This window comes from Bipolaris oryzae (genome assembly GCF_000523455.1).
Source record: "Bipolaris oryzae ATCC 44560 unplaced genomic scaffold scaffold_132, whole genome shotgun sequence".
NCBI classification, from domain to species: Eukaryota; Fungi; Ascomycota; class Dothideomycetes; order Pleosporales; family Pleosporaceae; genus Bipolaris; species Bipolaris oryzae.
In genome coordinates, this window is record NW_006911408.1 from 53,143 (window position 1) to 80,074 (window position 26,932).

The window sequence follows — 26,932 nt, forward strand, 5'->3', positions numbered from 1 at the left end:
CAAGGTGGGAATCTTGACTCGAATGTCAAACTCAGGAAAGGAAGAGATCGGTAGACTTAAGTATCTACTTATGAAGGCAGAAGAAGTACGCTTCTTTAGTCAGTAAAAGAGAAGATCCGAAGCCCAGTCGTGTCTAGGGGATAATATCACAAGCTATTCCACAGCTCAAAGGCGAAATGCATGCGTCCAAGTATCACACAAGGTACTCAAGCACACCAGTATCGCACACACACATATATATATACCCCCGGATCGGCTTTCCCACCCCCTCCCATCACCACGACATCACACCCCAAACTCGCCCTTCAACCCCAACCTAAGCAAATCCCTCTCCAAAATCTCCTCCTTGCGCCCCATCAAATCCTCGACATCCCAATTCACACTAACCACCCTCCCACTCAACCACCTCGCCTTCGCCTGACACGCCCACACCGCCATCCCGCCCACCAACTCGGCACTATCATTCGTGAACAAGGAGCGAAACGGCTCGCGCAGCATATCCGTCGCCACAAGCCCCGGATGCATGCTTATAGCCGTGACGTTGGGATACTCGGCGGCCACGTAGCCGGCGAGGGCGTCGACGGCGAATTTACTGGTGAAGTAGCCGCTGAGAAGGGGCACGGTGAAGAAGGATTGCCACGAGGTGAGGGAGAGGATTGTGAAGTGGGAAGAGGGGGACGAGGGGGGTAGGAGGGAGAGGAAGGAGCGGGTTAGGAGGTAGGTGCCTTTTGCATTTACTTCCTGGGGATTATTAGGAGGGAGTTGTGTTTGAATGATGGGGGTTTGTGGATGGGTTTGGAAAAGAGAGGGGGGGGGGAGACGTACAAAGTTCTTCCACCATTCGTCGACGTTTGTCTCGTGGAGTTTGGGTCCGTCGCCGGTTAGGACGCCGGCGGCGTTGATGAGGATGTCTGCGTGGCCGAAGCGCTGTTTGATATTTTCGAAAGCTGTTGCGACAGCTTGCGAGTCTGAGATATTGACGGCGCAGGTTAGTGTTTCGATTGCTGGGTTTGCTTCTTTGACAGAGGCTTCGACGGTGGAGAGTTTGGTGGCGTTGGAGGCAAGGAGGACCATGCCTTTGACTTTGGCTTTGATGAATGCTGGTACCATTGCCTTTTTTTGTTTGAAGATGGGTGTTAGTTTCGAGCATGGGGTACGATATCTTCATGGGTGTGTTTTTGGACGTACTGTAGCTCCAATACCGCGTGAGGCCCCAGTGATGATAACGACTTTGCCTGCTAAGCTGTGCTCTGGGAGGCTTGGATCAATCGCTGGATACACATCTTGATGCGTACGTTTGGTGAATTGCATTGCTTTGACATAATAGTCTTTTGGGAGGTCGCTTAGATTTGGTGCCATATTTGGATATCGAAATCGGATTGTACGGTATAGATAGAGTTGTAAGAACTCAGCAGAGCAATATAAAATCTATCAAACGTTTTTTCTGAGATCACCCTGCCTTTAAAATGATCTTTGATCATCGCCTCCTCTAACAACTCCACCTGTCGGACAGGGATGCAACCGCTGATCTTGCATGTCCCAGATTGCATCCTGCATTCTGTTTGCGATAGCTGCCTCGGCATGTACCGCATACAGTGCTGTGCCGCGTCGAGCAAATGCCCGTTTAAGGAGCCGGCAGGTAGGATGCTGGTTCTGTCCTGTTGGGCGTTAGTGCAGGTGGATCCTTGCGTGGTTACAGAACTCGAGATGGCGCAGGTGGCCTAATGTTTTCAAAGATCTACTTGCGCGTTTTGACTCAGCTGCAAGTCGTTTATCCGGAGATATCATATTTTCATCTTGTGTTGGCGTGAAAAGTAAGCAGCAGTCGGGTATATTTCAATCCTATCGAATCTAGACATAGCTATTCCACTCTGTACCAAGAATGCAAAATATACGAGGTTGCAAGAACCACAAAAGCTTCACAAATGTCGAACATTCCACCACACGAGCAAAAAATTCCTCACAAGCATACGCATGCAGCGCAACTAATATATTCTTCCACACCGCGCACAAGCCCCAAAGGCCGGACGCGTCACTTCTTGTAAATAAACATTTAGATACCCAGAGTGAACTCAACACCAACGTCGATATCACGTGCCATCTTGACAACCTTTGAGAACTGGACGGACTTCTCAGCCGCACCCTGGAGATCATCGATGGAGAAAATCTTAAGACCAGAGTCGTTGATCTATTAAAAAATCAAGTTAGCAAAAAACATCCATCTCAAAGCGTGACTTGTGAAACTTACCAGCTTCTGTGCAGCCTCCATGTTGGTACCCTGCAACCTAGCAATAACAGGAGTCTTGAGGTTCATTTCCTGGACAACCTGGATGAGACCCTTGGCAATGGCGTCACAGCGGACGATACCACCAAAGATGTTGACAAAAATGGCAGTGACCTTGGGGTCGCTGGTGATGAGTTCGAAAGCTTGCCTGATGGCCTCCGGGGTAGCACCGCCACCGACATCCAAGAAGTTAGCGGGCGCGCCACCGTTGAGCTTGATAATGTCCATGGTAGCCATGGCCAGACCGGCACCGTTTACGAGGCAACCAATGTCACCGTCGAGTTTGATGAAGTTAAGACCAACCTTGGCGGCCTTGACCTCGTCGGGGTCTTCCTGGGTAATGTCCCTCCAGTCAAAGACCTCCTTCTGACGGAAATCGGCGTTGTCGTCAAAGTTGAGCTTGGCGTCCATGGCGAGGACCTGGTGGTCGGTAGTCTCAGAGAGGGGGTTGATTTCGATCTGGGTAGCGTCCTTCTCCATGAAAACCTTGTACAGCTTCTGGATGGTGTCCTTGGCATCCTCGATGCACTGCTCTGAGAAACCAAGCTCGGTCGCAATGTTGCGCGCCACTTCGTCGGTGACGCCCTTGTGGATGTCAATGGGGGTGGTGATGATGGCCTCGGGGTGCTCCTTTGCGACGGTCTCGATGTCCATACCACCCTGTGACGAAGCGACAATGACGGGGCCTTGGGAAGCGCGGTCCATGAGGATGGCGAGGTAGAACTCACGGCGAGCAAACTTGCGGTCGACAATGAAGACAGAGTTGCAGAGCCGGCCGGCGGCTCCGGTTTGCTTGGTGATGAGCTTGTGGCCGATCATCTGCTCGGCAAGGATGGCTGCTTCGCGAGGACTGCATACTGTGTTAGAGAATCGACCACAGTGTTGCAATGGAATGAGGTAGCATACGAGTAGACAACCCTGACACCGCCCTTGAAGCCGTTGTCAAAGGTTCCCTTTCCACGGCCTCCGGCAAGAACCTGGGCCTTGATGACGGCGTCCTCTCCGCCTGCACACATTAGCCCCAGAACCAAAGTGCCCCTCTACTCTTGCTGGCGCATACCAATGTCCTGGGCAATCTTCTCAGCCTCAGCGCCGCTGGTAGCGACGCCGCCCTTGGGCACGCCAATGCCATACTGGGGTTCGTGTTAGATATCCAGGCCCGCCAAATAGTGGGATATTTCAGCGGAGCACTCGTACCGATTCGAGCAGGGCTGCGGACCTGTATTCGTGGATGGCGAGGCCTCTCCTTTGTTGGATGACTGAGCGCTTCAGTGGTGTCTCCTGGCATTGGTTAGCACTGCATGCTCGTTGGTGGGCGGGCGCCAGGTGTGCAAGAGCCTTTTGCAGCTCGTGGGATAAGCCATTGAGTGTGTACATACAGCAGCAGCGCGAACAGCGCGAGCCAGCGGCCGGGCGCGGGCAAGGTTGTACATGATGTCTGAAATCGCAGACACACGTTTGGGTATATGGGCGGGGGGGTTTAGAGGGAGGGAAAGCTCTTGATGCACAGCTCCGTTTGATGTTGGCTGCTTCACAGGGCTGTTGCGGACGTCTGCTAGCGTGCCGAGAATGAACCGGGTTCTCAAAAATATCGCGGCCGGGAACTTGGTCGTATTGAGCACCAAAATCTCAAGCGCCCCTGGATAAGTCCGCGCCGGAAATGTCAAAGAGAAATAATGAGGGCGATGTCATCGCCAATCGGATAAGTCTTCTTGAAGCAAAGGGACAGAAGCTGTTGGCCTCGCTTTACGGGTCGAGGCCAGACTGGGACACGCGGGACAATGCTGCGACACCTCAGGATGAGGATGATCAGGATCTCAAACAAAACTACGCCTATGACAGGTGACGCTCCACACCTCTGTCTTTTTACAACTGCGCATGCTAATATTCATGTTCAGAATTGGTCTTGGCGGTATACTTCCAAAGGATGTTGAGAATGGCAGCTTCACCAAGAGAACACTAACATCAGACGACAAACTGCTGCAGCAGTTGATCGGCAAGAAAAAAGCCAAGGCTCATATCATGGCGAAACAGGAAGCTGCAAGGCCGAGTGCAGCGACCAAAACTCATCAATACAGCAAACCTGCTGTTGCGAAGAAGGAGGTGTCTGATGATGAAGAGGATGGGAGGGCTGCTACTTTCAAGTCAAAGAGAGGTGACAGGAAGGCGAAGAAGCCGCCCATATTGCCGGATAGTGACGACGAAGATGAAGAAATGAGAGCAAAGAGGCTAGCGGCAGGCATGAAAGCCGAAAACCAGGAGACAAAAGAGCCTACCACAGAGGCTCCGGTCGAGGATAAGTCATCCGAAAAAGTGAAAGAGGAGGAAGAAGCCGAGCCTGCACAACCAGCTCCCAAGAAAGTAAAAATTAAACCGAAGAGCTTCTTGGATGAGATTCTGGCAGAGCGCTCCAAGAAGAAGAGCAAAAAGAGCAAAGCCTAATGCATCACTCTCATGCATGCAAATGGCGTTATAAACCATAGTCGTTTGATACCCCAATCATTGATTTAATTTTTTTTTCCTGACATACCCTATTCCCGTACAATCAAGCTGGCCATACCCATTCCCGTGCCTATGCATTTGCTCAGCACACCCACTTGCTCCCCGCTTCTGCCCATCTCATGCAGGAGTGTGGCAAGCATCCTGCCGCTCGTTGCGCCTAGTGGGTGACCTAGTGCAATGGCACCTCCATTAGGATTGACCTTGTCCATCTTGTTCTCAAGTCCCAGCTTTCTTATGCAGTACAGCGCCTGACTTGCAAAAGCTTCGTTGATCTCCCAAACATTGACGTCTGATGTCTGGAGGCCCGTGTAGTCGAGGAGCTTGGGGATAGCAAGAGCTGGTCCAACGCCCATTTCATCAGGTGTGCAACCGACAACTTGTGTACCAGCCCACTTTCCAATGATTTGCTTTTCCAAACCGAGAGCCGTGGCTGTCGATCGGCGCATCATAAGCGCTGCACTCGCTCCGTCCGAAACTTGACTGCTGTTGCCTGCTGTGCTTGTACCGTTCTTGTCAAATGCCGGCTTCATGGTCGCCAGTTTCTCCACCGTGGTCCCTGGTCGAATTCCATCATCCTTGGTGACAGTCACCTGCTTTTGGTTTTCCAGAACCTCCGGCTCAATCCATCTGGTAGTAACCGGAACGATCTCATCGTCAAACAATCCGTTCGTTTGTGCCTTCGCAGCCCTGTTTTGCGATTCCGCAGCGAAAGCATCTTGGTCAGCGCGAGTGACGCCATATCGACTCGCCACATTCTCAGATGTAATTCCCATGCTCATGATGCAGTCTCGCGCATCTTTGACCGGGCTGTCCTTCATCTCTGGCCAGAGTTCTGTGGGTATAGCTCTGCTGCCATAGTTGCGCGTCATGCTCTCCATACCTCCTCCAATACCAATGTCGATTTGACCAACAGCTATGGAGTTTGCAATTGACGTTATGGCAGATAGGCCTGATGCGCAGGCGCGGTTTACGGTACTGAAGGAAGTCGTTGTGGGGATGCCAACATGGTTTGCGGCCATGCGACCGGCTTTGGAGCCACCAAGCTCGGCGAGCACGGTGCCCACGCAGACATCGTCTATTTTCGCTGGGTCAAGGTTTGGGAATTTGTTGATGGTGGCTTTGAGAACCTGTCTATCCGTTAGTTCCTAACAGGTTGTGTACAGGATAATTGAGGGTGTTGTACCGCTCCTAAGAGTTCATGGTCATATGCATCGCGCAGACCTCCCTTTTTAGCTCTTGTTACCGGGGTTCGGAGGGCCGAGAGGAAGACGACATCATGTGGATTCTTCTGGAGAATGTTCTTGAGACCCTTTTGCACGAAAGCCATGATGGCAAGATGACTTGTAATGAACCGCTGGAGATGGCGATTGTAGGGTATCAAGATAAAGGAAACAACAATGCAAAAAGACACAAGAATCCAGGCCAAGTAGAAGAAGCTGGACTATTGCCGAGTGAAGAAGCCATGGTTATAGTAGTATGCAAGCTAACCCCAGGCCCGAGGGATTGCGTGGAGCTTCGGCAAGTGACCGCGGAGAAGTTGCGGCAAAGGTCTTTTCCGGCTCACGTGCGACAGCGGACCGCATCGAAAAGGCTGGGGAACACTGCAATGCGTCACGACGAGTGTTGGCCACGAGATCGCTGCAGAACGATATCGCCCAACACGTTAGTATATCTAGTCTATCTAAACAAAGGATAATGATTTGCGGTCACGCCCTTGGAATGATGTAACCATAACCATTGGAATGTTTTTTTTATTTCATTTGTAATTCGCATTGTCGTCTGCCAAATCCATCGAGATTCCAAAGAGATCCTCTGTCTGTTTCCACACCCTCAAGCTTTATGCAGCATTCTACACTTTTCCCAAGCTTCAACAGCGGGAACCAATCCACCGAGCGCAGTTAGCTGCCTATGCAGCGGGGTATACCAGACGGAAAACATCGTTGAGAACAAACCAGCTGCCGTTGTCGTTCTTAAGCTGGAATGCCTGGGTGAAGCTCATTGGCTTTGCTTCGCCCCCAATCTGTCAAAAGTCAGTAGAAGCTTTGTGTTATTCACAAGATCTACTCACCATGAGCGCGCCGGTAACAAGAACCATGATGCCATCTTCGGCGGAAGGCTGAGCATCAACGGTATCTGTGCGATGTTGTATCTGCTCGAATGGCAAGTTCTTGCAAGAGTTAGCTTTGCCTTTCCTTGCCGGGTAGAGTTGTTGTTACCTGGAGCTTCTCTACAATCGCGGCAGATCCCTGGGTTGGCGTTTGCTCAAAGGTGAGCATAGAGGGCTCTCTCTGTGAATCTTGTGAGCCGGATGTCGTTGCACGCGCTTAGATCGGATCGCATACGTAGAGGGAAGCAAGACCGGCACGGTTTTTATCGAAGGTCTCGTAATAGAACTGGACAAACTGCTCTGGCGCAAGGGTCAATCCCGGTCTGACTGGAGGAACGCAAGAGACAAAATCGATGGGTGTCAGTCTGCCTCAAGTGACGGGCGGTACATACGGGCGATGGCGTTGAAGTCGGCTGTACAAAGTCAGTCTCAGTCGTTTCGGACGTTCCACGCTCAAGAGCGGAAATGCATAGCTACACAGCAGCAGAGAGCCGGTGACCAAGCGCAGGCCAACCAGTATCCATACAAAACACTGTTGCACTTTATGAGGAGACGGCTCGATACCTGCTGCCAAAGGCGCATCGAGGCAGGGTCGATGGCGGGGTAGAAGCGGCAGACTTACACATGACTGCGAGCTTTTGAGAGCTACGGTTTTCGGATCGAGAGGGTGATTGAGTTTTCGACAGATGCTCTGGTACGCGACGGCGGTGGAGGAGTGATTTGGCAATGTCACAAAGGCGTGTTGGGAGCTTTTGCTGTCACAGCCCGCGTTCGCTGGGCTTCGGTGGTGGGGCAAGCCCTGCCTAATCTTGGAAGCCGTCGGCCCGACGTTTCGCCGAGCCTTCTATTTTCTTCGAAGCTCTGCATCGCGTTCCCTTCTCCCTTCATCGCTGGTCAACGCCCAACAACGTCGTCCTTGAAGCAGGACAACGTGGGTATTGATGTAGCGAGATAGTTCACAGGTAAGCACTTTCAATTCCCCTCACATTCTTGCATTATGATGATCATCATCAAACGATAACTTCCGAGTCAACGACGGTGAAGTCTAAAAACAAGATCAAGCTCAACAGGCTGATTTGCTCATTTACAACCCACATTGTTCATTATCAAGTCGAATGGTGTGCTAACATGCCATCGTTTAGTTCGAGATACGTACGACCAACACCGACGTGCTCATACAGATGCACAACGTATATAGTCCACGTAGCCAATCGAAGACGCTTTCAACAACTCCCACCTGACCTCCCAAGCAATATTTCTAATTTATAACCCCTTTTTCTGGAATGACTTGACAGTATCGACTATAGATTGCTCAAAAGTCTTGTACTTCAAGCCAAGGACGTCAATAGACCTCTTGTTGTTGAATTTGTACAATCCCTTGTCGGGGGCACCCTCAGGGTAGTCGCCGCCGGGCGTTGAGTCGCTGGGTAAGTCTTTGAACTCTGGAAAGTTCTTCTTGATGATCTGGCACATTTCCTTGTTGGAAAAGTATCCAGCTATGACAAAGAAGCGCTTGTTGGCCGCCTCGGGCTTCTCTATCGCGGCCACGTGTGCCTCTGCAACATCACGTACGTCTACCCAGAAGTGCACGCCGGAAATGGGAATTTCGTCCTTGAATTTGCCTTGGACGGCGGCGAGGATGCGCTGGTTGGATGTGTTCATGTTGTCGAGGCTTTCGAGAGGGTGTACCTTGATCATTGTCAACGATGCCATGCGAACAACGCAGTTTTCGTGGACTTACGATTGGGCCGTACACCATTGGCGGATTGATGGTAGAGAGTGTGAAGTTGGGCTTCTCCTTTTCTACAAATTCCCAGGCTGCCTTCTCTGCAAAGGTCTTACTTGCTCGGTATCCTGCGACTGCGTCTTTGAGTGCATCTTCTAGCGTCATGGGATTCCAGTCCTCCTCTGAGTATTCGTGTCCTGGCCAAAAGCCTTTGGACGGATGCACAATAGCGGCAAAAGACGATGTGATGACGACTTGCTTTACTGTTGGCGCATTCTTCTTGATGGACTTCAAGATGCCCGTGGTTCCAATGACGGCGGGGTCGAGTAAATCCTGTCTTGTTAGCGAGTCGTTCAACACTGGGGAAGAAGGATAGTATGTACTCACTTTCTGGACATCGGTAACATTGAAGTGGAACGGGCTGGCAGTGTGGAGTACAGCCTCGAATGGAGGGTCTGAAACGACGGCCTGGTCAAAAGCATCCGGTTGTGCGATATCCGGAACAATGGCAAAGTCCAGCTGGCCTTTTTCAACATGGCTTTTGTACGACTCTTTGATCTTATCTGCCTTGTCTTGCGTGCGCACAGTCGTCACAACGCTGTGGCCGTGGTCAAGCAAGACATCAAGGGTGTGTGCGGCAATGAAGCCGCTGCCTCCTGTCAATAGAACTCGCGTCATTTCGATAGTATGCAAGGAATTGGTGCGATTGGGTCAGTAGGTGTCCAGATGTTAATTCACAGGTCGAGCGTTGTGGCAGCATGTGTATCTATGTATTATGTAGCTCTTATACTTTAGCTAGCGCGGGGCAGTATCGTCCCGAATGTCGCGATTACATAGCAGGTCTAGTCCCCTTATCGGCTGCAATGGCGGCGTCACGGCTGATAAAGTCGTGCTGTCAGTCTGAGTGATGGTGGTGCCATTGCGTCATCAGCGATGCGACACTTTTGGTGGGGCATACTGCGTCTTGGTGTCACCCTCCCGGGGTACTGCGAACAACTGCTGGTCGGCAGCTTCACGCCGTTTGGGTTTCCCAAACGGACTGTGAATTTCCCAGTAGACCCCGCAGCAAAGCCAGATTCTCATGGTTAGGTGGTCAGGACTGCCCCTGTGAGTATTTGTTCCGGAGTAGACGATGCGCGCCGGCAAAGCAGACGTTGAGACCGGGAGCTGGACAGAGGCTTGATTTGCAGTCAGCGTTGCGACCGGGCCGGTATAGAGTTTCTGTCAGGCTGATTGAGTGGGCATGGAAGTATGTATAAGCGTATCCAGACTCGTCGTGTGGAACATCAGTCGGCGGTCGAAGGCACACTGCCCGTACGGGGCGCCATTAACTCCGGGCCCTGCCTTCCTCATCATATCGGCAAAGGGCCCCACCTGCAACTTGAGATGCCTCCCACATAGCCCCCTTCCCCGCCCGCCACTTCATCTCGCCCTTCCAATCCGACCAGCATTCACTGTGCTAGGTGAGACTTAGCTTCGTTTCGCCAACGCTAAATCGGGTATGCTTGCGCTGCCACAGGATCCAGTCATTCTCCATGAGCGTCGAATGCAGGTCCCCCATGCGGGGCAAACCGACAAGATGAGGGGCCATTTTTTCACCAGGCACCTGCTGCCTTCTCATCTCTTGCTCTCTTCTATACCTACACTGTCAAACCAAACATGACATCCCTCAAGAGAAGCCCACCTTTCCGCGCTGAGCACGTCGGCTCATTGCTCCGTCCCCAGGAGCTTGTGCAAAAGCGTTACGATGTCGCCTCAGGCAAAGCTCAACCAGACGAGCTTGTGCCTCTGGAAGACAAGTCTGTTGCAGAGGTGGTCAAATTTCAGCAGGATTGCGGACTCAAGGTCGTCTCGAGCGGCGAGTATACCAGGTCAGTAGTTTTGCATAAAGTCAGTCTAGACCTGGCCTGACTCTAGAACCAGGCATATGTTCTGGGGTACCTTTTTTGAAACCCTTCACGGCATGAAAGAGCTACAGCTTGGCGTCCTCAAGGGCTACAACAAGGATATGTTTCGCGCTTATGCGCCGGACGTCAAGTCGTTTATGGAAGCAAAGGAAGTACCCAACCACGTCACTGTTTGCGTCGACAAGATTAGACACCCTGGAAAATCAAGCAACCAACGAGAAGTTGATTTGATGAAGAGCCTCCTTCCAGAAAGCGAATGGAAAAACATCAAAATCACTCTCATCTCGCCATCCTGGTACCATTTCCGTTACATGAATGGCTCAGCCTATCCGAAGGAGGTGTACGCGAATGACGAGGAATATTTTGCCGATGTTGCCAAGGCGTATCAAGAAGAGCTCAAGATTCTTCATTCGCAGGGAATCAGGAATATCCAGATTGACGACCCCAATCTTGCTTATTTCTGCTCCGACGATATGTTGGCAGGCTGGAAAGCGGACAAGACAAACAGCAAGACGGCCGACGAGATGTTCGACTCGTATGTCAAGTTCTACAATAAGTGCTTCGAGCGGCCCGCGGACATGCATCTCGGCATCCACTTGTGCCGCGGCAACTACGTCGGAAGCCGACATTTCAGTGAAGGCGCATATGACCTTATCGCAAAGAAGCTCTTCCAGGTACTGCAGTATCCACAATAGGTGGCACGGGTATACTAACCGAGTCAGGATCTTGACGTTGACACTTATTATCTTGAGTACGACACACCACGCGCCGGAGGCTTTGAGCCGCTAGAGCACCTTCCAAAAGGCAAGAATGTTGTCCTAGGCGTCATCACCTCCAAGTTTCCTAAGCTTGAAGACAAGGACGAGATGATTGCCAGAGTCAACCAGGCTGCGGATTGGATTGCAAAGGGCACTGGTCAGTCACACGAGGACGCGCTCAAACAGTGCTGCGTTAGCCCGCAATGTGGTTTTGCATCACACGCTGAAGGTAATGCATTGGGTTATGAAGACATGAGGAAGAAATTGCAGCTTGTCCGGAGCATCGCGGATGCCGTGTGGCCCGGCGAGCCTTAGACGCTAAGGAGGCGAAAAAGAGGAGTCTAAGACACTTCTGCGGGGGTCTTGACACATGCCTTTAGGGGAAGCAGTGCAGGAGTAGTGATCTCGAATCGAATGCCTAGTTCAACATGGCGTTGGTATGGGTACAGTAGTTCTATCGATTTAGGTGGCGGCAAGCGAGTCAGGTTGGTTGTATTGTGTGGCAACGAGGGAGAGGGACGAAAAGAAAACGAAGATGAAGACGACGACGCCTGTTCAACCATTTTGTCAAGGTCGCTTACTACAACGAATATCATCATGATTGCGGGGCCTGAAATCGGCAACTCGCATAGCCACGTGGTGTGCTGGTGCTCATGCTCAGTTTATTATCAAGTACAGGTCCAGAGAGTCTACAGTGCACGTTGCGGCTAACCCGGCTTTGGTCTTAGTGTCCGTTATCCTTGAACCGTTACTCCACAAGTCCCTCCCGAAGCGGGAGGGTCGTCCGGCAGTCAGGAAATGACCGAGAATAAGGCCGTGTTCCTTACAGGGAAAATGTCATTCGTGAACCAGGGGCGCAGTATCGGCGACAAGCACAAAAGGGAAGGTGTGTTCTTGTCGCGGGGAGCACATGTTCACTGTTTCGTATCGTAAGCGAGCAGCTCTGTTGACAAGACATAGGTTATGCATGGTTGCTACTGTGTAAAGAAATCTCAAAGTGCTTGCAACGCGCAGCGCTTGGCTCTTATGGTGGATCTCTTACCATGCCATTGGGAGCCTTCACTGTATACTGAATCCCTCGGGTATCGTAAGCGGTGGGTGGCGTAGTTCGGACGAAATGCTCCCCTCGCGAACCGTAAATTGCGACCTGCCGTGATCCCTACCAGTACCCGCATGATCTACATACAGGCTTTCTTTGTAGGCATTGTCTTGCTGGCCTAGAAGAGACCAAAAACCGCGACTATTGAGCACCGCTGGGACGGTACAACTATGCGACCAATAATTGGTCTTTCCGCCTACTGCATTCATCGCCTCTGCCGTGTCAATAAGGGGGCACTCGAATGACACCGTTGACACGATTCAGATGATATAAAGTCTTGCGATACTCCATCTTGCACAAGCAAGCAGGCACCTCTCCAGCCTCTGTCATTCTTTTGAAAACTACGCCTCAGCAACTAATAATACCTAATCACTATGCTCTTCCCACGTGTTCTTGGCTCTTTCGCAGCCTTCATTTCGCTCGCCAAGGCTGTCGATCTCACCGGCTATGAATACGTTGTGGTTGGCTCGGGTGCCGGTGGTGGCGTAAGTAGCACATATGAGCTTAGATAATGTGGTCACTGACTTGTTGTAGCCATTGGCTGCCCGTCTAGCCCTCGCTGGCCACAAGACTCTTCTCATCGAGGCTGGTGACGATCAGGGTGCCAACGTCAACTACACTGTGCCAGCTTTCAGTGCCAGATCTTCCGAGGACGCCAACCTCAGCTGGAACTTCTACGTCAAGCACTACGCCGACGAGACGAGGCAGGCTCGCGACTTCAAGACCAGCTATGCAACTCTCGATGGTGGCGAGTACACTGGTCTTAGCCCACCCGAAGGCTCCACCATGAAGGGCACTCTATACCCCCGTACTGGTACCCTCGGAGGCTGCACAGCTCACAATGCTCTCATTGCCGTCTACCCTCACCAGTCTGACTTTGAGAACATCCAGAAGCTCACTGGAGATGACTCTTGGGCACCTTCCAACATGCGCAAGTACTTTGAGAAGTTGGAAAAGAACCAGTATCTTATTCCCGGCACGGGAGCCCATGGCTACAAGGGCTGGCTTAACACCGAGTACGCACCCATCGACATTGTCACCAGCGACCCCAAGCTCCTCAGCCTCGTTGGTGGTGCTGCTTTTGCCCTTGGTAATGCCACCAATGCTATTGTCAACCTTGCCACTCTCATCGCTGGTGACGCCAATGCCGACTCCAAGGAACGCGATGCTGGCCCTGGTCTCTACCAGATCCCCATCTCCACCAACGGTGGTAAGCGTACTGGATCCCGCGAATTCGTCCTGGCTGTTCGCGATGCTAAGAATACAAACGGCACCAAGAGGTACCCTCTCGACGTCAGACTGAACTGCCATGTCACGAAGGTTCTTTTCGACCAGAACGTCTCACCTCCCCGCGCTACTGGTGTTGAGTTCCTCGATGGCCAGTACCTCTACAAGGCCAGCCCCAAGTCATCTGGCGCAACTGGAGTCCCCGGATCCGCAAAGGCCTCTCGCGAAGTCATTCTCGCCGGTGGAACCTACAACTCTCCCCAGCTCCTCAAGCTCAGTGGTGTCGGACCTGCCGACGAGCTGAAGAAGTTCAATATCCCTGTCATTGCCGACCGCCCTGGTGTAGGCACCAACCTTCAGGACCACTACGAGATCAACGTCCAGGGCAAAGCGCCCTCAAACTTCTCAGCGCTCGAAGGCTGCACCTTTGACGGAAGCTCCGCTGACAAGTGTATTGATCGCTGGAACTCCCCCATCCTAGGCAACCGCGGCATCTACGCTTCCCCCGGACTCGGCGCCACCATGCTCTACCAGTCAAGCGTCTCCGATAACAACGACTACGACATTTTCGCCTTTGGCGGCCCCGTCAACTTCCGCGGCTACTTCCCCGGCTATGCCTTCAACGCTACCAGCGAGCACGACTGGTTCACCTGGGCCATCCTCAAGGCGCACCCGCGCAACAACGCCGGAACAGTCACCCTTCGCTCCGCCGATCCCCTCGATGTACCCGATATCACCTACAACTACTTCGATACCGGCGTTGGCGACTACCAAAAGGATCTTACTGCCCTCACCGAAGCCGTAAACCTCGCCCGCGACTCTTTCCGCCGCCAGCTCGTCCCCATCAAGGAAGTCCTCCCCGGCTCTGATGTCAACACCCCCGAGAAGATTGCACAGTACGCCAAGGACACTGCCTGGGGACACCACGCTTCTTCCACTTGCCCCATTGGCGCCGACGACGACAAGATGGCTGTGCTTGACTCCAAGTTCCAGGTTCGTGGTGTTGCGGGTCTGAGGGTCGTGGATGCCAGTGTTTTCCCCAAGATCCCCGGTACCTTCACTGCGGTTTCAACCTACATGGTTGCGGAGAAGGCGGCGGATGATATTCTCAAGGGTCTCCAGTAAGCTTAAGGCATGTTGGCTTTGTTGTTTTCGGTTTTTTTTTGTTGCGCCTTGATGATATCCAGTTACGGTCAATATGAGCGGAACACGAAAATGAAGATTGTAAACTGAAATCATTTTTTTGAGTCTGCTGTGAGGTCTTGATGTGAGACGATACATGTGAAGCATACGTCTACATTGGTATGATGTGTCGTGATCTTAACGTTTGATGTTATTCATGCCTGACTAAGAAAGCGTGGTTAACGTGGATGATGCAAGATCTGACTCGTAACGCCGATGCCCTGAGGTTACACAAACTAGTGGTAAGATTTGACTTCAATCAACTTGGATATTGCACACCTCTCGATTCTTTCATCTACAGAGTTTATATGCACATCGATCCTTATCAAGCATCTAGGCTTTCTTTCTCTTGCCCCTCTCTTCCATCCATCTACTTTGCCTCCAACGCCTCCCTCCGCCCACGACTCCCCAAATCCAAATACGGCGCCTCCCCCAAACTCGCCACACGGTCTCCCGCCCTCGCCTCCACATAGTCGTACGTAGCACAGTGCCAAGTACTCCTATTATCCCAGATAGCAAGATCATTCTTGTTCCACTTGAATCGTACCTGCGCATCGTGGTTTTGCGTGACAAGATTGAAGAGGTAAGGGAGGAGGAGATCTGATTCATCTTTTGTGATGCCGTTGATGCGTTTGGTGAAGCCTTTGTTTACGTAGACGGATTTCCAGCCGGTTACCGCTAGGATTTGCGTTAGCCAATTTTCAAGTGACAAGTCGAATAAAAAACGAAGAGTAGGCGTTTGAGATGGAGTGAGGACTTACGGTTTGTACGAATCACGGGGTGGACGGCTGTAAGTGCATCGCCGTAGTTGAGCGGGTTACCACGAACGCCCTTTCGGAGCGGGTTACCAAGTCTTTCTGCTTCATCGAGGAAGAATTTGGCGTCGTGGGTTGCGGTGAGGCCCTCGAGGAATGTGCGCATGGCTGGGGAGAGGCGGTCGTAAATCTCGTAGCCAGAGGCCCAGAGGGTGTCGCCGCCGGTGGCGGGGAGGGTGTGGATCTTGAGCATGGCGTAGTCGGAGGGTACGGGCTCGAAGGTGATATCGCTGTGCCATCCTGCTGATGCCAAGCGGCTTACGTCTGAGAGTTGGTGGGTGAGGCCGCCGCCCTTCTTTTGCTTTTCACTGCTGATGACGGAAATTTGGTCGCCGAGTTCGGAACCTTCTTCTGTGAGGGGATGGACGTGGAGACCGGATGATGAGGGCTGTTGAAAGATTAGCCTTGGTGATATAGTGGTGTTGATGTTTTGAGACATACACATCCGGAGAGTTCAGTCAATCGCAACATGAGGTCTCGCATCTGATTAGGTGTGACATCTTGATTGCGCAAGAAAACGACTCCGCGCTGAGACACTGTAACATCAAATCAACTACTGCTTCAGTAGAGTCCATGTGCAGTGACTGACCAGTGACGGCTAGGTCTTTGATCACAGCATCGCTTGCCTGAAGCAAGTCGGTCACTTGGAGGCCTTCAAACTCTCGACCAATGACTGGTGTCAAATCTTGGTACTTGTAACTATCCAATGATCCAGAGTACACCAAGGGCTCTAACAGTCTCGACCTGGCGGTGGCGTTTCCGCCAAAGATGCGTGTGCCACCGGCGGCGTATTCATCCTCGGCATTGACGTGTTCTGCAGAAGGCATCCTGGGCGGCTGAGAGGACAATGGATTCGGTCGATAAGCAGGATAAAATGCTGGACACGAGGCTTTCAAACTGGAAAATGCTCCGGACAGTATGTACAATGGACTTCAGCACTGCTCGCTTGGAAGTCTGGGGTATATCAATCTCACCCGAGATCCAGGATAGCCCATCTGCGGTACACGTGGTGTAGCACGTCATCGGGTACGCTGCATGTTACGGGACTAGAGCCGACAGCCATGGCTGCGGGCGAGTTGCACTACCTTTGATGGTAATGCCGGGGTTTTGGCGAAAGACCAATGAAAAGTGCATGCACGTGCCCAAAGCCGTGCGCTCCCCTCTTTCTCCTCCTCTATCGGCGCAATTACTGCCTCGGGAGACAAGTCTTGATGGCGACGAGATGGGCTTGAATTGCGCAATAGCGACGATGATTACATATATAGAGGAAGGGCATGAGCAATACATGTATTAGTGCATCGATTTCCCGTTCTTGGGCCCACTCTTCTTCTAATTGAGCGTTGTGTTGTGGTTAAACACTGCGGTCCTCTCGAAATGGGTCAAGATATTGAGGCTGCGGCCCCGCATACGGCGCGGATTAGCGAAGATGCCAACTCGATGAAATCGCAGGCAAGAGTCGGAAGAGAGGAGCTTGCGGATATCGTTCCTCCTCATGAAAGTTACGAAGGCCGACACCGATTCGATCCTCATGCCAGCTGGACCATTGAGGAAGAACGGCGACTTGTACGCAAAACGGATATTCGGCTACTCTCATGGCTATGTCTCATGATGTTTGGGCTGCAGGTGAGTTTTTGTGGGGTTGAGCCGGAGCGTGGATACTGATCGGTATAGCTTGATCGCGGAAACGTATCAAACGCGCTTGCAGATAATCTCCTGGACGATCTCGGCTTAACCAGCGATGATTACAACAACGGTACAACCATTCAACTGCTTTGTTTCCTTTGTGCGGAATTTCCAGTGCAATTGTGAGTATTAGAGAGGACTGCATTTTGATATCGGTCTGATTGATCCTCTGTTAGTCTCACAAAGCGATATGGCTTCAAATACGTCCTCCCGACCATGATGATGGCCTGGGGAACCGCTTCTTGGGCTCAATCATGGATGCACGACCGTACTTCATTCTACCTTGGTCGAGCTGCCATAGGGCTCTGTGAAGGTGGCTTCATCCCCGGAGTTATCTTGTTCGCGACCTACTTCTACACGTCTAAGGAGCTTTCCATACGCCTTGCAGCTTTCTGGTCCACTCTCAACGTCGCTCGTGTCGCTTCTGCTCTCCTTGCAGCCGGAATTCTGGAGATGCGCGGTGTTGGAGGAAAGCCAGGATGGTTTTGGCTGTTTCTCCTCGAAGGTCTTTTGACCGTCATTATTGCCGGAATTTCATTTCTGTACTTGCCAGCTTCGCCCACATCTACGAACAACGTACTTTTCCCCAAGGGCTGGTATAACGAGCGAGAGGAGGTCATCATGGTGAACCGCATTCTCAGAGACGATCCGGCCAAGGGCCTCACAGCCCTCAAGGAACCCGCCACATTCAAGGATATCCGCGCGGCCTGGTCAGATTCTTCCATGTGGGGTCTGTACTTTATTGGTCTCATTGCCTACATTCCTGCCTCGCCCGTCCAAGGATATCTGACACTTACGCTCAAACGTCTCGGTTTTAGCAGATTCGACAGTAACATGCTTACGATTCCTTCTGCTGCGCTGCAGGTCATTACCATGTTGGCACTTGCATACTCGAGCGAATATTTCAACGAACGCACATTCCACTGCATATTTGGCGAATTTTGGATTATGCCGCTACTCGTTGCCCTTTTGACGCTTCCGGACGGTGGACGCGAGTGGGGTCGCTTTTCGTTGATCACACTGATCTCCGGATATCCATACTTCCACCCCTTAGTCTCATCCTGGATATCGGAAAACACGTTTGACGTGAAAAAGCGCGCAATTACAGCTGCAACATACAACGTCATTGTGCAAATTGGATCTTTGATCAGCTCACAGATTTACCGCAAGTACGATGGCCCGTACTACAAGCAAGGAAACTCGGTGCTGGTAGCCATTTGCGCGCTGAGCGTGGTGACATTCCTCGTGCAAAGAATAGCGTTGACGCGAATGAACAAGAACAAGCAGAAAAAGTGGGATCAAATGACTAGCGAAGAGAAGGCGTTGTACCAGGCGGATCTTGCCGCACGCGAGCTCGATGGGAACAAGCGGTTGGACTTTAGATTCACATTGTAATCCGGATCAAGAAGGTGGACCGGGCCGTGTCGAGGAAGGGTTACTGCTTACGTGTGCGGAGTACTGGGCGACACGGCACATAGCTTGGATTCTGTAACTTGGCGACGGTGTCGCCAATGGAGCCGCAACGTGCTCGTCAGCCGAACCGAGGTTTTTTGCGAATCGCGGGTGTACGTAGCCGCAGGTCGATGTTCGAATTCGAGTGTGGACGCCTTGACACGACTGCCTTCAATCAATTTTTATCGTACAATTTGGTACCCATTTTCCATTCATGCTAACATAATGTATTAGGTCACGTTTTGTGTTGCAATGTGTTACCCTAAATCTCAAGATAGTCGATAACCGATTACATCTTGGTCAACATCTGGTTACACTAATAAAAGTTTATCTCAATGGAGACTGTTAGTCCGACCCACCTCTCCAACCGTACTCCACTTAGCATCATGGCGTTATTGCGGGGATGGATGGCGAAATATCACTACACGTGCCGTTGTCGTCTGGATTTTGAAGAAAAATTCAACAACACTGAATGGCGCCGCGATCTCCCAAAGAAGATAGTGTCTCCGACGCAGAAAGCCTCCTGACACTTTTGGCTGTCGCGAGCGGGTTGTCCCGTTTTGGTCAAGGTGGCACAGCTTTTTACCGTTCAGTCGACTCATCGCTGGAGCGGAGTAGTTACACTCAGCGGCTTGTTGCTTGTGAAGTTTCGCATTCTTTTCAAACTCAAGTCAATATCTATCCAGTCATTATACGTGCCGATTCAATATTTTCAAGATGGCGTGGGAAGAACCTCGTAAGACCGGTATGCAATACCGTCGCCTGGGTAACTCTGGGTTGCACGTCTCAGTACTTGGTCTAGGAGGATGGCTCACGTATGTCGTCCAGTGGCTTTTGCACATATGCCAATGCTGACCGATTTGTAGATTTGGTGGCCACGTTGAAAATGGTTTTTGACCCTGTGCTTATGTCAATTGATCACATGACTAACTCCCGTATCAGAACGCACATTCTCCATCATGAAGACTGCATATGATAACGGCATTAACTTTTTCGACACTGCGGAATCGTACGCCGGAGGCCAATCTGAGATAATCATGGGCCAGGCCATTAAGAAGTTTGGTTGGAACCGTAACGATCTTGTGATTTCCACCAAGCTCAACTGGGGCGGCGCAAACGGAGAAGTCCTTGTAAATAACCATGGTCTTTCTCGTAAGCACATCATTGAGGGACTTCGTGCATCGCTCAAGCGCATGGACTTGGAGTACGTCGATATCGTGTATGCGCATCGTCCTGATCGCCTGACTCCCATGGAAGAAACCGTACGCGCCTTCAACCACGTGATTGAGCAGAAGGGCTGGGCATTGTACTGGGGCACATCCGAATGGTCTGCAGACGAGATTGCTGAGGCTTGCGGTATTGCAAAGCAGCTGGGTCTCATTGCACCAATCGTCGAACAACCACAGTACAATTTGTTGGAGAGGAAGAAGGTCGAGAGCGAATTCCAACGCCTATACTCGCGTTTCGGACTTGGTCTGACTACTTTTTCACCGCTGAAGTTTGGCCTCTTGAGTGGAAAGTACAATGACAGTCCAGATGCGCCTCCAGCAGGCTCAAGATTTGCGGAGGGCAATGATAAGTTCGTTAGTGGAATGCGGGATAGTTATGGAAACAGCGAGTGGAGCAATATGATCAACAGCGCTAAGGCTCTCAAGGTTCGTCTTATAACCGTCATTCTTAGCCGATTTTCACTGCTGACATTCCCACAGCCGGTTGCGGATAGTCTAGGCGTTAGCCAATCGCAGCTATCGCTTGCGTGGTGCTTGAAGAACCCGAACGTTTCTGCAGTCATTACAGGTGCCTCAAGGCCTGAGCAAGTCATCGACAACTGCGCGGCTTTAAAGGTCATTGAAAAGCTCACGCCAGAAGTGATGGAGAAGATTAACGAGATTGTTGGGCACATTAAGCTCGACCCTGCGCGTCAAGATTAGAGTGTCTATTGATGTAGAATAACGAAATCTTGGGAAAAAAAACTTCGGCGAAATTTTTGGAAAAGACATGTAGTCAAATATCACAATGAGAATCTATGAGCTCGAGACGATATCCAAAAGCCAGAACTTTGTACTGACGGTATTCAGTGACTTGATTTAATCTTCATCTGTGTGTATGTGACACAGGTTCTCGGTGATATTGATATTTTGATAAAGTTAAAAGAGCTAAACATCAGATCAGCCCAACGGCCGTCGGGCGGGATAGTGCTCAAAGAGTGAGAGAGGTCATGGCCTCACACGGCCGACAGCTGCCAGGAGAATGGGCTTAGTGCCTGGATAAGAACTCATACTGTTGGACGACAGTTGTTCGATGTCGCCCTTCTCACTGTCGGGCCCGCCTACTGTCGGACCTCGGTGGCCGACGGTGATCTGATGGTGTGGCTAGGGAGCGACACCAATCGTCAGACGTCGCTCGCTAGCCACAGGGCCCACCTGCATCCGACAGCTGCCCGCAACGTGCAAAGCAGGCAGTGACCAGTAAAGGAGCAAAGCCTGCTGAATATTTGACTTGGATGAATCGACCCCAAGCAAATATGCCAAAAACTTGTCATTAGACGTCACAATCTTTCCGATTGCAGCTCTAATTCATTCGCAACCAATTCCAAGTGCCCTGGCTAGCAGTCCTTCTGGGCAGGTCCCTGAAGTCGTCTCGGCCATTTTGACATCAGTAGAAAGTTATTTGACAGTTAGGTAAACATAATAGAGACTACCTGATGCTATTACAGTATAATATTCATCTCTGCATGCAGCCTGAGAGTTTTAGATGCCTTCTTCATCGCTATCTTTATATCTGCGCAGTGAGTATATGTTAGCCGATGAATGGACCGATCCCAGAGTCACACGACACAGTCACTTTCTCCCATGTGCGTTCAGCTCATAAGTTTGGAGTGCGTCTGCTGTCAATGCTACCAATGGTAGTGCGTTCTAGGCGAACTTTAAATCAGCTGTGGCTGCAGTCTGCACCAGTCTCGGCCCTCGCGTTTTCAGCTCATCCATATTATCGAGTCACCGAAGTATTTTCCGTTCCAGGAGATATACCTCACACTCAATGTTTGAAGCTCGATGATAGTATTTCAATGATTGCTTTCTTCGTTCTGTAACCGCGACTGCACAAATGCGTACATGAATTTTCTCATCCCAGCATTACTAGGTGTTTCCATGTATATTCCGAGGAGGGACCTCCAAACACTGAAGATGGGTTTCGAAGCCTTGCTTTTTTCATAGCACGTGGTGAGCTGTGGCTTCTGGTGTCTTGACTAGGTGAAAGGGCAGCCAATCGGTTTTCTCCATCACTTGAGCATATGCATCATGACTGCAGCCGCAGTAGTTCGACAGCCCCAGATACTGAACACTATATATCCGGGCACACTTCACTCGTTGCCGTTGCACCTCAAGCACTTCCCGTATTCAGCCGCTTACAACTCGTACCATGGACGTTGAAGCAATCAATACAAATCTCTTGAGGGCTGTCGAAAAGGGAAATTGGTTTACAGTTCGGGAAGCCATTCACGAGGTTCAAGCCTCAAATGGGATTCACGACTGGTCTTTTTTATCGAAAAATCTGGTGGAACGTGCGTGTGACAGAGGAGATGAAGAGATCATGGGGCTCTTAGTCAGGATGTGCTCCCAGGAGGACTTTACCGATCTCTCAAAACGAACCACGATACTACATCGAGCTGTTCGAAGACGGGGTGGTAGATACGGGATTGTCAGATTGTTGCTTGATTCTGCGTTGTCTGAGCGGTCAGAGTCAGTGAAAGAATATGTCAATATTCAGGATCACGAAGGGAAAACGGCACTTCACCACGTCGCTGTAAGTGGTGACTCTTACATGCTTGATATTCTCTGTAAAGCAGGTGCAGATGTCAATATCCGAGACGAAAGGAACCTGTTACCTGCACATATCGCTTGCATAGCAGGCGAATATGAGATGATGCGACGGCTGTTTGGAAAAGATCGAATGAGTATAACCCAAGTCATGCATCATGAAGAGGTTGCTGGATCGGCCCCTATCCATCTGGTCGCGGAGAGGAACTGTTGGAAAGAACTTGTCTATCTCATGGATCTATTTCAAAAAGAAAATATTCAGGCAAAAGACATAAATTACGAACTTGCATGGTATAAAGCATGTAGAGGCACCAGTCGCTTGTATTCGACACCTGCGTACAGTGGAATGGCTCAAGGGTTTCCCAACAGTCTGGAAGCGGCTATTGTACTCATTTACAACGAATACAGGCGTCCCCTGACCTACGATCAACCCGATTGGAAAGAATACTCTTTTCCTGGAATAACCTGCTATTCCTTTCAAATAAATCATGTCAGTGGATACAATAACTGCAAGATAATACATAAGTACTGACGATAGGTAGTTTAGAGGAATATATGTAAGGTCGGCGATGAGAACGGACGATTTCAAGATAACACTAATAAACGCAGGCTTTATTCGGAAAACTTCTGATTGAAGGTCGTATCAAAACTCAGGATATGAACAGATTCATAGCAGGCTTTCAGTATGAACAGCATATCAGGGATCCAAATGACCAGGGTCCTGTCGTCCTCAAGCTTCGAGAGCCTTCTTGTACTGTAACCCATGGCGGAGGTTTTAAATCTTTCACAATTGCAGTATGACCACCCCAGTTGCTTTCAGCTGGTATGCTAACCTAGGAAGATGCCGTACTTCAAAGTACTTACAGAAGATTCAATCGCGAAATGGAGAGATCCGAAACTAGTAAATGCAAGCCTACGCCCTTTTACACCACTGCAATCAAACTGTCCTAGCTGGTCACTCGAATCCCTCAAAGCACCATATCTACCACTGACTCTCGACGAGTACTGCTGCTCTACGTTGCCAAAATCGATGTTGGACCGCCGGAATCGAGACCAAGTGCTCTACAAGGCCAAAAATACAAACTCAAATTCCAAGGAGCTTGTTACAATATGTCAACTGTGGATTTTGCAATGTGAAGATGGACTCATAACTGCACACGAAACGGATGAAGAACTCAATACCAATGGTTCCAAGTCCGATTTCCCCTCGTGGGGAGACGACTGCCTGACCGGGGATGCTAAGCGGTATATCGGCATCATGATGTCTCATTTCGTGGACAGCCTTGACCGTCCATCTGAAACAGGCTCAGGCAATCGTATTCTCAACACCTTTGAGAATTCGATTGCTTCATGTGCTCATGATGTGGATGAATACAGCAGAGGAGAGGTTGTGAAGAAGTTCGACATCGACAAAGAAAGGGAATTTCTACACAACATTGATGATATACGAGGCGAGTTGGGGATGATTAAACGAGCCATTCTGCAGCAAGAGGAGGTCTGGAAAACTTTCGCAAGCAATGCCTGGCCAGAACACTGGACAACCGGCGCAGAAGGGCGACTGATCGTGAAAGACGATGAGCAGAGATCTACTGCAGAAGAAAATGAATGGCAGATTATTTTACGCGCGCAATTTCAGTTCGATCGATTTCGACGGCGAATCGCGCAATTAGACGAAGACGCCGCCCGTGTTGAAAAATCTATAATGGCTAAACTGGACCTGAAGCAGAAACACGCAAGCCTCCAAGAGTCACATGCAACAGGCGTCATGAGCGCAGCCGTTCTCGGCTTCACGCTCATAACCATCATCTTCACCCCCTTGTCCTTCCTCACCAGCTTGTTTGCGCTGTCCATCGACAGTTTTCAGAGAAATCAAATCGATTTCTTCATACCCAATCGCGAAAACGAAGCTGACCTTACCAATCGAACCCGAGTTTATACGGCAAACTACATTGGGAAATGGGCTGGTGAGTGTTTTCCACATCTTCTTTCACAGTCAAATTGACATAAACAGCTACCACAGTACTTGCATCTACCGCTGTTGCCCTGCTATCTATGTGGCTCGTCATCGAATATGGCATGGATGTGCCCGTGTTGCGACATAGGCTGGCACAGTTGGTCAAATTGTCAAGACGGATGTTGGGTTTGCCAAAGCTGATATGGGAATCTCAGTATTTGAAGAAAGTGAGCGAACAGGTCAAACTGAAAGTGTTCAGAGAAAAGGGGGGCTGTTTACCTAGTTTTGGTGGTGCACAGCGTACAATCTGGTACACCCGTTTAAAGTTATGGTGGCGGCGTCGATCACCGTAGTGCAAGTGTTATAAAAACAATTGGTTTGATTATAAGCACTTGCCAAAATATCTTAGTATCTGATATCTCCTCAACTTGGAAATCTCTGCTCTCTCTCAATATTCGATAGTGGACGACTTACGCACACAGGCTATCTGCCTTGGTCGACACATTCTCCCTTCACTCTTCGGATCTGCTGTAGAACTGGATCATGGATATGTATTAAAAACGGACAATACACGCAGCCGCAATCAGAATCAGCTATCCAAATTAACTAGACTCTCCACACCAATTCTTAGATAACTAGCCACTTCCTGCATAAGGTCATCTTCCACAGCGCCATCTGGCCAAGAAAAGTTGAGAGTCGCGTTCCCATCACCGCCAGTCACAACACTAAGCGCGAACGCGCTCGCCACTACATTAGGAAACTGACTGAAAACCATCCTACCAACACTCCACGTACTCTTCTCATCCTCCCCGTTCGGCCAAACTCCCACATTGGACAACTCTGCAGTGGGTTTGCGCGGCTTACCCAGCATGCCGAGGAGAAACTGTGGCATGGAGGACACGTATCTGAGAAGCGCAACCGGGTTGTCAGTCCCGGATTTTGCTACTTCAGCAGCAATGGTAGATTTGACCGCTCTAGATGTTTCCCAGGAGAAGTTTTGGAGGATATCGGTTGTGGGACCGTTGGACGAAGAAGGCCGATTGTGGAAGAATTCGTATTGTGTGATTGCGGATGTCATTTGTTTCTCTCCGATGTTGAGAAACCTTCTCGCTGATATCGGGCCATCGATTCTTAATTTCTTGCATTCTTCGGCTGGGAGATTGGCGAAGAGTGAGGCGGCTAGGAGACATTGCAAGGTCGCTGTCACGCTAGTTTTCTCTTCTCGGCATACTTGAACTAGCTTGCTTGTAGTTACCTTGGATAACACAACGGTGAGAAATCGTGGTTTCGGAAGTACTGTGATATCTTCTGGGACCGGATTGCCTGTCCACAATTTTTCAGAGGCAATGGCGTAGACCGGGGCCAGTAAAGTGTTCAGAATGGTCTTGCTGAAGAAATACCATGATATAGACATAGGGTGTAGCTCCTCAAATGGCGGTACTAGGGCTTGATGAGGCGTTTCGATAACCGGATCCACGTTTGCTATTTGAACAGAGTTCAGACCTGTAAGGAAAGACTCGTGGAACAAAAGTGCCGAGGTGCCGTCCGCTAATGCGTGATGCCACATCCATGTCGCAGTGAATCTAGATGTATCGGATGATGATCTGGTCACGAGCAAACGCCAAAAAGGTCTACTTCCCAGGCTTTCCTTGAAATCGCGGCTGTGCTGTTGTGCTAGCAGTTCGTCAAGCTCTTTGTCAGCTTCTCCGTCTACAGGACATGGGCTCTTGCGATTGTAAAATTCTGTACATGTGCGTAGATCAATTTCGGGTAACCGTGCGAAGTATACGTCTGGGTAGGATTGGTCTTCGTTGAGAGCAATAGCGCTTAGGACGGGGTGTTGAGCAATGACATGGCGTAGCGCGACGTAGACCTGGCTTTCAAGCGGGGTTTTCAAATTTCCTTGAGTTTTGTATTCTGAAGTGAAGCCCACATTTTTGTAGAAGCCCAGGTGATGTCGTGCTGTACTGAACGTCTCCAGTCTGCCGCATGGGCGTAATTTTTCGAGGCTCTCCGGATCCGGCATTGCAGTATTCGCGTAGATTTTCCCCCGACTGCAGCTTTAGCTGCATATAAAACCACTCAGAACTTCTCCTGCAGAGAAACGCAATCTCGATACATGTCAGTGCCTCTGCTGCTATTTGTCCAATCTATGCCAAGATAAAAGGGATATCTACTTTGGATTAGCGCTGCTACTGTGTGATGAACATTGTAATGTCCCTCAACATAATTCGAACAATAAGATCAACGGGAACAATGAGAACTTTCGGAACAATAAGAAAGATCAGGGGTTGAGACACATATCAGGCGAGTGGAACCAAGGGAGGCTTACCTTTAGGTAAGAGTAGGAGAGGGAGTTTACTATGGCTTCAGCTTCCTCAGCCTCAATAAAAATAGTCGGTTTTTCCCTTCGGATTG

General features: G+C 50.4%; 14 protein-coding genes across 14 annotated transcripts; 7 read left to right on the top strand and 7 right to left on the bottom strand.

The window, feature by feature from the left end:
• Nucleotides 1-285: 285 nt before the first annotated feature.
• Nucleotides 286-1,359, bottom strand: COCMIDRAFT_102662 (uncharacterized protein; the record flags this gene model as incomplete). Its single annotated transcript, XM_007692542.1, has 3 exons — nucleotides 286-741; nucleotides 826-1,113; nucleotides 1,189-1,359. The coding sequence occupies 3 exons, from the start codon at nucleotides 1,357-1,359 to the stop codon at nucleotides 286-288; spliced, it is 915 nt and encodes a 304-aa protein (XP_007690732.1).
• Nucleotides 1,360-2,053: 694 nt separating this feature from the next.
• On the bottom strand, nucleotides 2,054-3,717 carry COCMIDRAFT_102635 (uncharacterized protein; the record flags this gene model as incomplete). The annotated part of the gene is made up of 6 exons (XM_007692543.1): nucleotides 2,054-2,188; nucleotides 2,249-3,134; nucleotides 3,191-3,290; nucleotides 3,345-3,417; nucleotides 3,482-3,565; nucleotides 3,664-3,717. The coding sequence occupies 6 exons, from the start codon at nucleotides 3,715-3,717 to the stop codon at nucleotides 2,054-2,056; spliced, it is 1,332 nt and encodes a 443-aa protein (XP_007690733.1).
• Nucleotides 3,718-3,944: 227 nt separating this feature from the next.
• Nucleotides 3,945-4,726, top strand: COCMIDRAFT_102710 (uncharacterized protein; the record flags this gene model as incomplete). Its single annotated transcript, XM_007692544.1, has 2 exons — nucleotides 3,945-4,126; nucleotides 4,183-4,726. The coding sequence occupies 2 exons, from the start codon at nucleotides 3,945-3,947 to the stop codon at nucleotides 4,724-4,726; spliced, it is 726 nt and encodes a 241-aa protein (XP_007690734.1).
• Nucleotides 4,727-4,815: 89 nt separating this feature from the next.
• On the bottom strand, nucleotides 4,816-6,113 carry COCMIDRAFT_102674 (uncharacterized protein; the record flags this gene model as incomplete). Its single annotated transcript, XM_007692545.1, has 2 exons — nucleotides 4,816-5,913; nucleotides 5,970-6,113. 2 exons carry the CDS (start codon nucleotides 6,111-6,113, stop codon nucleotides 4,816-4,818), a joined length of 1,242 nt encoding a protein of 413 aa, XP_007690735.1.
• Nucleotides 6,114-6,692: 579 nt separating this feature from the next.
• On the bottom strand, nucleotides 6,693-7,889 carry COCMIDRAFT_7720 (uncharacterized protein; the record flags this gene model as incomplete). The annotated part of the gene is made up of 6 exons (XM_007692523.1): nucleotides 6,693-6,806; nucleotides 6,855-6,953; nucleotides 7,003-7,074; nucleotides 7,129-7,220; nucleotides 7,286-7,306; nucleotides 7,880-7,889. 6 exons carry the CDS (start codon nucleotides 7,887-7,889, stop codon nucleotides 6,693-6,695), a joined length of 408 nt encoding a protein of 135 aa, XP_007690713.1.
• Nucleotides 7,890-8,156: 267 nt separating this feature from the next.
• COCMIDRAFT_39229 (uncharacterized protein) lies at nucleotides 8,157-9,297 on the bottom strand (the record flags this gene model as incomplete). Its single annotated transcript, XM_007692532.1, has 3 exons — nucleotides 8,157-8,582; nucleotides 8,635-8,952; nucleotides 9,007-9,297. The coding sequence occupies 3 exons, from the start codon at nucleotides 9,295-9,297 to the stop codon at nucleotides 8,157-8,159; spliced, it is 1,035 nt and encodes a 344-aa protein (XP_007690722.1).
• Nucleotides 9,298-10,278: 981 nt separating this feature from the next.
• Nucleotides 10,279-11,599, top strand: COCMIDRAFT_102633 (uncharacterized protein; the record flags this gene model as incomplete). Its single annotated transcript, XM_007692546.1, has 3 exons — nucleotides 10,279-10,490; nucleotides 10,543-11,200; nucleotides 11,249-11,599. 3 exons carry the CDS (start codon nucleotides 10,279-10,281, stop codon nucleotides 11,597-11,599), a joined length of 1,221 nt encoding a protein of 406 aa, XP_007690736.1.
• Nucleotides 11,600-12,757: 1,158 nt separating this feature from the next.
• COCMIDRAFT_102657 (GMC oxidoreductase) lies at nucleotides 12,758-14,735 on the top strand (the record flags this gene model as incomplete). Its single annotated transcript, XM_007692547.1, has 2 exons — nucleotides 12,758-12,868; nucleotides 12,918-14,735. 2 exons carry the CDS (start codon nucleotides 12,758-12,760, stop codon nucleotides 14,733-14,735), a joined length of 1,929 nt encoding a protein of 642 aa, XP_007690737.1.
• A 427-nt stretch (nucleotides 14,736-15,162) lies between these two features.
• Nucleotides 15,163-16,434, bottom strand: COCMIDRAFT_7724 (uncharacterized protein; the record flags this gene model as incomplete). Its single annotated transcript, XM_007692524.1, has 4 exons — nucleotides 15,163-15,470; nucleotides 15,554-15,995; nucleotides 16,049-16,143; nucleotides 16,197-16,434. 4 exons carry the CDS (start codon nucleotides 16,432-16,434, stop codon nucleotides 15,163-15,165), a joined length of 1,083 nt encoding a protein of 360 aa, XP_007690714.1.
• Nucleotides 16,435-16,981: 547 nt separating this feature from the next.
• Nucleotides 16,982-18,685, top strand: COCMIDRAFT_102708 (uncharacterized protein; the record flags this gene model as incomplete). Its single annotated transcript, XM_007692548.1, has 3 exons — nucleotides 16,982-17,170; nucleotides 17,279-17,412; nucleotides 17,467-18,685. The coding sequence occupies 3 exons, from the start codon at nucleotides 16,982-16,984 to the stop codon at nucleotides 18,683-18,685; spliced, it is 1,542 nt and encodes a 513-aa protein (XP_007690738.1).
• A 774-nt stretch (nucleotides 18,686-19,459) lies between these two features.
• COCMIDRAFT_102683 (uncharacterized protein) lies at nucleotides 19,460-20,673 on the top strand (the record flags this gene model as incomplete). Its single annotated transcript, XM_007692549.1, has 4 exons — nucleotides 19,460-19,557; nucleotides 19,609-19,631; nucleotides 19,685-20,397; nucleotides 20,452-20,673. 4 exons carry the CDS (start codon nucleotides 19,460-19,462, stop codon nucleotides 20,671-20,673), a joined length of 1,056 nt encoding a protein of 351 aa, XP_007690739.1.
• A 1,489-nt stretch (nucleotides 20,674-22,162) lies between these two features.
• COCMIDRAFT_28679 (uncharacterized protein) lies at nucleotides 22,163-23,092 on the top strand (the record flags this gene model as incomplete). The annotated part of the gene is made up of 1 exon (XM_007692527.1): nucleotides 22,163-23,092. The coding sequence occupies one exon, from the start codon at nucleotides 22,163-22,165 to the stop codon at nucleotides 23,090-23,092; it is 930 nt and encodes a 309-aa protein (XP_007690717.1).
• Nucleotides 23,093-23,357: 265 nt separating this feature from the next.
• COCMIDRAFT_28680 (uncharacterized protein) lies at nucleotides 23,358-24,867 on the top strand (the record flags this gene model as incomplete). The annotated part of the gene is made up of 3 exons (XM_007692528.1): nucleotides 23,358-23,383; nucleotides 23,512-24,524; nucleotides 24,581-24,867. 3 exons carry the CDS (start codon nucleotides 23,358-23,360, stop codon nucleotides 24,865-24,867), a joined length of 1,326 nt encoding a protein of 441 aa, XP_007690718.1.
• A 236-nt stretch (nucleotides 24,868-25,103) lies between these two features.
• COCMIDRAFT_28681 (uncharacterized protein) lies at nucleotides 25,104-26,540 on the bottom strand (the record flags this gene model as incomplete). The annotated part of the gene is made up of 1 exon (XM_007692529.1): nucleotides 25,104-26,540. The coding sequence occupies one exon, from the start codon at nucleotides 26,538-26,540 to the stop codon at nucleotides 25,104-25,106; it is 1,437 nt and encodes a 478-aa protein (XP_007690719.1).
• Nucleotides 26,541-26,932: the final 392 nt, after the last annotated feature.